The following is an 8,888-nucleotide window of genomic DNA, read 5'->3' as shown; positions in this document are numbered from 1 at the left end:
GAAATAATTCGCGAGGATCTGCTTGAGCGAATCTTAATGGAAGAATAACAATAGAAAATAGAAATTCTAGAGGAAATTTACTATTTTAATGATCATTCAGCTCCTGTAGATTTTCGAATAAAGTCTATTATTTAAATGTTCAGTCGTGCCTAAACGACCCTTGATAATCGCTATTCGTGACTCGCGCAATAATTGTTTTCGCGAAAAATCCACGAATTATTAAATATAATAAATAATTTGTTTTTTTACTAATTTTTTATTTGTTTTAAATAAAAAAAAAAAAAAAAATTGTTTAACACAAAAAAATTTTATTTAGCGCAAATAAAATTTTTTTATTTAAATTAAAATTTATTTAAAACAAATATTTAGCTCTGAGAGACTGAAATCTATTTCTCTGAGTGTAAATTTTTAATTTTACTACAAAAATTATTTGTTTTTGTTTATTAAATTAATAATTAATAATAAATTTTATTCTATTTTGGTAACTTTTTTTTTTTTATTATAAACCGCTATGCAAAATTTTATTATATCAAAAAATTTTAAAAAAATATAAAAAAAAATTATATAAATAAAAAATATAAAAAAAAATATTAAAAAAATATAAATAATATAAAAAAATTTTATATATAAAATTTATATATCAATATTAGCGAAAAATAATAATATTTTCAAAAAATCGATTGAAAAAAATTATTTTACAACTAAATGTTTTGTTTATATTAAACATATGTACATATATTAAAAACAAAAAATGTGGATATATAAACCTATTAAGAATAAATTAGAGATAAAGTTATAATTAAGAATAATACAAAAAAAAAAAAAGTTAAGAAACTGAAAGAAAAAAAAACTAGATGTAATTTTTAAAGTAAACGAGTAATAAAGTTAAAACATACAACCTTTTTTTTATCATTCTATTATTAAAAAATGAAATTCCAAATTAATTTTGCAAAATAACATACATATATATAATTTAATATTAAGTGGATGACATACATTAAAAGCGCAGGTGAAAAAAAATGCGATGGGAAGTCTGGCCTCCATTCATGTTTTTTTTTTTTTTTTTTTTATGACCAGTCATAATAAATCTACATATATAATATTATTCACGTTTCCATTGCCGAAGGGGATGAACGATCCTCAGCAAGGACACCATCGGGGCTTCAAAAAATAGACTCAGAAACAAGGACGCGGCATAGGATGAAATAAAAACACCAAAAAACATAAATGCCTGCAAAATAAAACATTGGTGTTATAAAAATAATTATTTTCATTAAATTTATAATTACATTAATTAATTAAAATTTTTTTTTTTATTAATTAATTGTTTTTTTTCTATTTTTAAAAACACCCAGAGAAAAATATTTTATTGTCGTTTAATTTTTGAGACAAATAAAATTTATTTTGAAGTAAATAAAAATATATTTTCTCTTCCAGAGTTTATTAACTTTTTTATTTATTTTAAATAAAAAAAAATTATTTAACACAAAAATTTTATTTAGTATTTTTTTTAATTTTTTTAATTTTATTTTTATTTATTTTATTTTATTTTTTTAATTTTATTTTTATTTATTTTATTTTATTTAGTTTAGTTTTTAATAAAAAAAATTCTTTGTCTCCAGAGCTTTTTATTTATTTTAAATAAAAAAAAAAAAATTATTTAGCGTAAATAAAATTTTAATTTTTTTCCTAGAGCAATGAATTACGATTATTATCTATCTCTGTAAACTTTATTATATAATATATATTTTAGAACCTTGTTATTCTTTCACATTGCATTTTAGTTATAAATCAAAAATTTTTTGCAATTTGTTTTTTTAACTTTTGCTTTTTAAATAAATATAATAGAAAGCGTTTTTCTATTTCATTGTATTCCAATTTGATTATACAATTTTATAATCACGTTTGCAAAATGTGAATATTTATAATCCAATTATTATTATTATCCAATATATAATAAGTCGTTTGTTTAGATTCGCTAAAGTATAGAGAGAGAGAGAGAGGAAAATAAAACAAGAAGCCCAAAAACTTTCTCTTTCGTTCTCGTGTATATACTGTCGAGATCTTTCGGTGTCAGGAGAAACGAAATCTACTAATTTAAATCGGTAATTTTAGTGATCTGCTAAATTTTTTTTTTTTTCTTTTTAACTGGCAAAAATAAAACTAATACAAATTTTATTACCGACATTACGTGCAAGAACACGTAATTACATTATTAAACATTTTCATATGTAATATCCTCCGCATTTATTTTCACGTAATGTGTGCGATGAGTTTAATATATTAATTATTAGTCCAATTTAAAATATTTTCCAATGGTGTTTTGTAATTTATGTGATCAAGTAATTTTCAAATAAATTTCATTAAAATTCAAAATTAATTTTAATTTGATAAAAAAAAAAATTATTACCATGAGTCCATGTGATAAATGTAATGATGTTTCAGATTGTAGAATAATTGCTCGTAAAATAGCTGGATGAACCAAGTAGACACAATATGTAAGTCTTGATATTGGATAAAAATATTTCCATGAGAGTAATTTATTCACTATTCCTACAGTTGAAAAAAAAAAAAAAAATTAGTAAATTATTTAATCATTTTTACAGAGACAATAATTTTATATAAACTTACCACCATTTTCTGTTACACAACTAATTAGGATCCAAGCGATGCTTAATGCCCATCCAGAATGTGATAGAGCTGAATAAAATGCTGATAAAATTGGTTCAAACATGATTCCATATAATCCATAAACAATGCTTATCATTGTTAATGGTGCCAAAGTCCATCCAATAATTAAAATGAGCTAAAAAAATAATAAATATATTTAATACAAATAAATATTTATTTGTATCAAATATATATTTAGTATCAAATAACTAATTATTTGAGACAAAAAAAAATTTTTTTTTTTTACATAAATATAATTAAAAAACAAATTCAAATCTCACCTTGTTAAGTTGTAATTTACAATTAACTCTAAATAAATACCATCCAGTTGTCATGCCAATTAAATAGGGGCCAATTCTAGTCCACGGTTTGTCATAAAGACTTTCGTAATGAGCAAATGGATTTTCTATACTTTTAAAAAGAAATAAAATAAATATTAATTGAAATAATAAAAAGGCAAAAATTAAAAAATGACGCATTTTTTTTAATTTTAAAATCATCTTTTACCTTGGTGCATGTTCAATTTTAATTGTTATTATGGCTGTGGTAATCCAAGATGCAATTAAGAAAAATAAACCAATTGCAGCACCAATAGATGTAAAACTGAAAAAAATATCTACCTTATCGACTGATGGTAAAAATTTTGAAAAAATAAAAATTATTAAAAATATCGACACAGAAATCTACCTTACCGACTGATAGTAAAACAGTTTTTTTTGAAAAAATAAAAATATAAAAAGTACCGGCACAGAAATCTACCTTACCGGCTGATAATAAAACAGTTTTTTTTTAAAAATTAAAAATATATTAAAAATACCGACACAGAAATCTACACTACCGACTAATGGTAAAACTTTTTGAAAAATATAAAAAAATTACCGGTACAGAAATCTACCTTACCGGCTGATGGTAAAACAGTTTTTTAAAATAAAGATATAAAAAATTACCGACACAGAAATCTACCTTGCCAACTGATAGTAAATCATTTTTTTTAAAAAATAAAAATATATAAAAATATCGACACAGAAATCTACACTACCGACTAATGGTAAAACAGTTTTTTTTGAATAAATAAAAATATAAAAAATTACCGACACAGAAATCTACACTACCAACTGATGGTAAAACTTTTTGAAAAATAAAAATATAAAAAATTACCGGCACAGAAATCTACCTTACCGGCTGATGGTAAAACAGTTTTTTGAAAAAATAAAAATATAAAAAATTACCGACACAGAAATCTACCTTGCCGACTGATGGTAAAACTTTTTGAAAAATAAAAATATAAACAATTACCGACACAGAAATCTACCTTGCCGACTGATGGTAAAGAAATTTTTTTTGGAAATTTTATCAACTTTCATAAAACTGTTTTACCATCAGTCGGTAATTACCAACAGTCGGTAAAGTAGATTTCTGCGTTGATAATTTTTATTTTTCAACAAAAATTTCTTTACCATCAGTCGATAAGGTACATTTCTATGTCGGTAATTTTTTATATTTTTATTTTTCCCAAAAAACCTGTTTTACCATCAGTCGGTAAGGTAGATTTCTAGGTCGGTAATTTTTTTTTTATATTTTTCAAAAAATTTTACCATTTTTTAAATTTTTTAACCATCTATGTAATAATTAAATTAATACCTAGCTGCAATAATTAAAATAATAATTCCCACTGTGTAGAATTGAGTGTCATTTGCCAAATACCAACTCCATACCATGCACTAAAAAAAATATTTATCAATGTCCATCTATTTTATTGTAATTTATTATTATAATAAAAAAAAACAGGTTTCTTTTTAGCGTAGAAAAAAAAACTTACACGTTCATTCATATTAAAATATGTGTTCACATAAAGGGCATTCCTCCACCAGAATTTCTCACACGTTTCATGATCCAATGTTGGAAATTCAATTATTGTATGATCATGATACCATTTCATTGAAACTTGAATTAAACCAATTATCAATAGATAAGGAGGTGTTAATCTCACATATCTATATCCCATTAAACCTAAAAATTGCATAATTTGTCCACAAAATCCGTGTGTGATTTTTTTCTTTTTAATTTTCTCTTTTGTAATTGTTCGAAAATAAAGAAATGCTACCAAACATCCGCTATAAAAAAAAATTATTAATTATAGTTTTCATTATCCAATAAGAATTTCTTGCAAATTGAAAATAAATAATAATCATAAATATTTTTACTATTTATTATTTTAAATTTTATTAAATAAATAATTAAAATAAAATTAATTATATTAAAAATAATTAATTATTATTTAATTTATGTATTTTTAAATTTAATTTATATATGATAAATAATATGTTAATTAATTCCAATATAATGTTAATTTTAATTATTATTTCTTACCTAATGAAAAAAAATGTATCAACTGCATATGATCCATTGCTAACAGTTTGATATAAAAAATCAGCTTCCGCATTTGAGCGCCATAATGAGCTATCTTAAATGTTGTGCATAATTTAAATATATTAACTAAACTAATAATAATAACTAATAAATTTAATTATTCTTTTAATTTTATTTAATTATTATTTTTAATTATTAATTTATTAGTTATTAAAAATTTTTTTTAATTAAGAGCAAATGAATTAACCTGAAATTTCATTTGTTATCAGGCAACTGTGAACGAGAATGATCCATAACATTGAAATAAATCGTAATCCATGAATTGGTGCCAATGTATCAGATCCTACATCAAAACTGCAAAGTTTTGAAATATTCAGAAGTAAACTAAATGCTAATAAAGCTTCCGACAAAGGTTTTGGTACACTATTGGCATTATCAACATCTAAAAATTGTAAATATAAATTACAAAATTTAATTATTTATTTAAATCTGATTTATTATTAATTTATTTTTTATTTATTTTTTTTATAATTAGTAAAATATTTACCCAGAGAAGCATTATGTTTATTAACTGCCAATAATTTGGATATTGTAATTTCATCATTATAAAAATTTTGATTAGAATTATTTCTCTTTTGTTCTTTGGCTTCATTTTTTATTGCATTGTGTCGTAACAATAAATCATAACCAGTGCCAAGAACAACAAGAATTGAAGCCACAATAAATGCAACTCTGAAACAATATCAAAAAAGTTAGATGCTGCGATGTAAGTAAAAAAGTCTATAGTACAGGGGGGGATATACGTACATTAAAATATAAAATACCATGTCATTCCAAATAACATAACCATTGGCAAGATTTCGAACATTATTAACAACAATTGTTCGTGTTTTAATTTCCCTTTGGCTTGTTGAAAAATTTAAAAGTCCCTTTACGTCCTTTTCGGTGCAACTCATTGGCAGACATAGTCCCAGTGTTATGTTGTGCGTCTACGTTATTAAGAAAACACTAAAAAAATGTCTTTATTCAAAAATTCCTTTTCAATGTTTATTTTATTCAAAATATATTTTTTTTTTTATAAATTTATTATTATTTTATTTATTATTAATTTTCATTATTTATTTATTATTTTATTTATAATTATATTTATATGTTTTATTTTTATTATTTATTTATTATTTTATTTATAATTATATTTGTTTTATTTTTATTATTCTATATTTTTATTTATTTATTATTATAATAAAAAAAAGAAAAGACGAACGTACCCCGTTGATTCCAGACTTGATAATTTCAAGAGTTAGACTAATTGAAAAAACGCTGATTGCAAAAGGTGGTAATACTAATTTTTCTGAAATGCTTCCTTCTTTTTTCCATTTTAAAAAATTATTTTCCATTTCACGACATTGTTCTGGTGCTCCTAACCAATAACGGTTACCGGAAAATATTCCTGAATTATGTCGTCCACTTGCATCAACCACTATAAAAAAAAATTTGTTTTTAAATTAATTAATTTATATTAATTAATTAATTAATAATAATAAATGATAAATTAAATAATTAAACAATTAATTTTTCAAATTATAAGAGAAAGAGAAATTAATATGAAAAATAAGTAGATTAGGTACTCGTTTTGTCAGACAGAATATAAGGGAAATAGAAATAAGTAGAGTAAATGCATATTTTGTCAGACAAATAATAAGTTCAAATAATGTGTTTAGTAAGACCAAAAAAAAAAAAAAAAAATACCTATAAATAAATAAAAACTACTAAATTATGTGGTCATAATAGATTACTCTAGCATTATATTATTGCAGCATATTTGAGATAAAAAAAAAATCTCGCTAAATAAAAACCACTTTCTCCCTTTCTACAGGAAGCATTTCAATGCTAACGCTTTCGATTCATTAGTATAATCCTCGATTTGCACTTCTTAATGTGCTTATTTATTACAGGAACGCTAATATTTATAATTTAATTTAGTTTATTAAGCTATTTAATTCAATTTAATTTAATATTATTAATAATATTATTAATATTAATTAATTATTTTATTTTATTTTTATTTTTATTATTTTATTAATTTATTATTTATTATTAATTTTAGTTTAATTTAACTTAATTTAAAAATAATATTAATTTAAAATAAAATAATCTTTTCAGCCATTGAATAGGTAAGTAATAAAAAAATATATTCAACAAATTTTAATTGGCAGAATGTCGAAAAAGTAAATAACAACTAAAAATATAGATAGATTTTTGTTCTAGCACATATATTTAAATTGCAAAGTGAAAAAGTAGGTCAATATTTATTTTTATGATGTGTCAAAATCTTTCGCAACTTTTTCTTTTCATAAGTGTTTTCTCAAGTCATTGTTTGCATTTTTCATATATCATTAAGTGTTACATACATTCTTGAAAAATGCAAAAAAAAATCTTGGAACACAATTTTTAATAACTATTTCTTTCAAAAAAAAAAAAAAAAAAAAAAATTAAATATCAGCAGAGAATAAATAATATATTGGTAGAAAAAATGATTTTTTAAAAAAATTTATTTTCAAATTCAACGCAACAATATATTGACTTACTTCTTAATGCCCAATTTTCTTCTTTTGATATTCCAATTAAAAATCTAGATACATCTAATTCACAATTATATGTGATGTTAAAATTTTTTAAATACCAAATTTTGATAATACTTTTTGGATTCCAAATTTCAAATATTTCTTCTAAATCGATTTCATATTTTGCAAAAAAATCACTTTTATTGACTCCAATATTAAAATTAAAAAAAAAATCTTCATTTTTTATTGTTAATTTCTCGTTATTAGAATTCATTAAACTTTCATTCACTACTGAACTATTGATAATTTTAAATTGTAACGTCTTTTCTATTTGCAAACATAGTAGAAAAAAAATTATTAGACGTACAAATTTGATATTTTCATTTATTTTTAAATTAAAATAAACCATTTTTATTTAACACTTTAATGATTTAATTAAGTTATAAACAAATTAAAATCCCAATCAATTTGGAATATGGAATAATTTTATTATTAGGAAAACAAATTTTATAGAATTTTTAAAAAATAATGAAATTTTATTATTTTTTTTTTTTATAAATAGAATTCAAAAGACAATTGACTTAAGGTGTATTCGTGTAGACACTGTGGTCATTTGATCTAATGCATGTTCAGATATATTGTGACCCCCATTTTCTTTCCTCCTCTTTCAAGTTCGAATTCTCTTTTAATATTCAGACTCACTTTCGCATAAATGCTCTCTCACATTTTCACAAAATTCCATCAATATTTTTTTACAAATTATATTTTTATTTTATTTTTATAAAATATTTTTAATACTTTTTTTTTGTTTAATCCAATTCACCGAATTCTTATATTTGTATAAGAATTTTTTGAAATGCCAAATTTTCATTTTCTCTAAATCTGAATTAGTAAAAATGTTTACTAATTTAAATTAGTGACTCACTTTTTGCTTCTCAATTAGTAAAATTTTTACTAATTATTAGTAACTTTTACTAACAATTAATAAAATTTAACTAATTCTAAAGCAAAAAATAAGTCACTAATTTAAATTAGTAAACATTTTTACTAATTCAGATTTAGAGAGTTTGTCCGAAATTAAAAACGACCGAAAGATTTCGGCGCAATTTTTAAAAATATTGACCATTCACGCGATTAATAATTTTTATAAATTGGTCATTTTTTTAAAAAATTGCGCCGAAATTTTTCTGTCGATTGTTTGTTCGGCCATTTGTAATTTCGGACAAAATAAAAATTCGTACAAGTAAAAAATTTGGACAAATAAAAATTAGGACAAATTAAATT

At 21.8% G+C, this 8,888-nt stretch overlaps 2 protein-coding genes across 2 annotated transcripts in view; both read right to left on the bottom strand.

Annotated features, from left to right (window-relative positions):
• The window catches only part of LOC127280026 (ragulator complex protein LAMTOR3-A), an 86,943-nt gene that overhangs the window by 26,488 nt on the left and 51,567 nt on the right, over positions 1-8,888 (bottom strand). The gene's annotated exons all lie outside the window — the stretch shown is intronic.
• On the bottom strand, positions 916-7,896 carry LOC127280013 (nose resistant to fluoxetine protein 6-like). The gene is made up of 13 exons (XM_051302707.1): positions 7,629-7,896; positions 6,309-6,520; positions 5,848-6,029; positions 5,588-5,772; positions 5,288-5,482; positions 5,041-5,134; positions 4,490-4,784; positions 4,312-4,391; positions 3,178-3,273; positions 2,952-3,081; positions 2,632-2,806; positions 2,411-2,553; positions 916-1,231 (listed from the first exon to the last, which is right to left on the bottom strand). Exons 1-13 carry the CDS (start codon positions 7,876-7,878, stop codon positions 1,103-1,105), a joined length of 2,166 nt encoding a protein of 721 aa, XP_051158664.1. The 5' UTR covers positions 7,879-7,896; the 3' UTR covers positions 916-1,102.

This window comes from Leptopilina boulardi, unplaced genomic scaffold, assembly GCF_019393585.1.
Source record: "Leptopilina boulardi isolate dan_hultmark-lab unplaced genomic scaffold, ZJU_Lbou_2.1 LbouV2_229, whole genome shotgun sequence".
Lineage (NCBI taxonomy): Eukaryota > Metazoa > Arthropoda > Insecta > Hymenoptera > Figitidae > Leptopilina > Leptopilina boulardi.
This window is presented reverse-complemented; position numbering and strand designations above follow the sequence as displayed.

Excerpts from the sequence above, each read along its gene's own strand:
- LOC127280013 (XM_051302707.1), bottom strand. The coding sequence starts at position 7,878 with ATGAATTCTAATAACGAGAAATTAACAATAAAAAATGAAGATTTTTTT. Across the intron at positions 5,135-5,287 it reads GATAACAAATGAAATTTCAG|ATAGCTCATTATGGCGCTCA; the intron begins GTTAATTCATTT and ends ACAACATTTAAG. Across the intron at positions 2,807-2,951 it reads GTAAATTACAACTTAACAAG|CTCATTTTAATTATTGGATG; the intron begins GTGAGATTTGAA and ends TTATTTTTTTAG.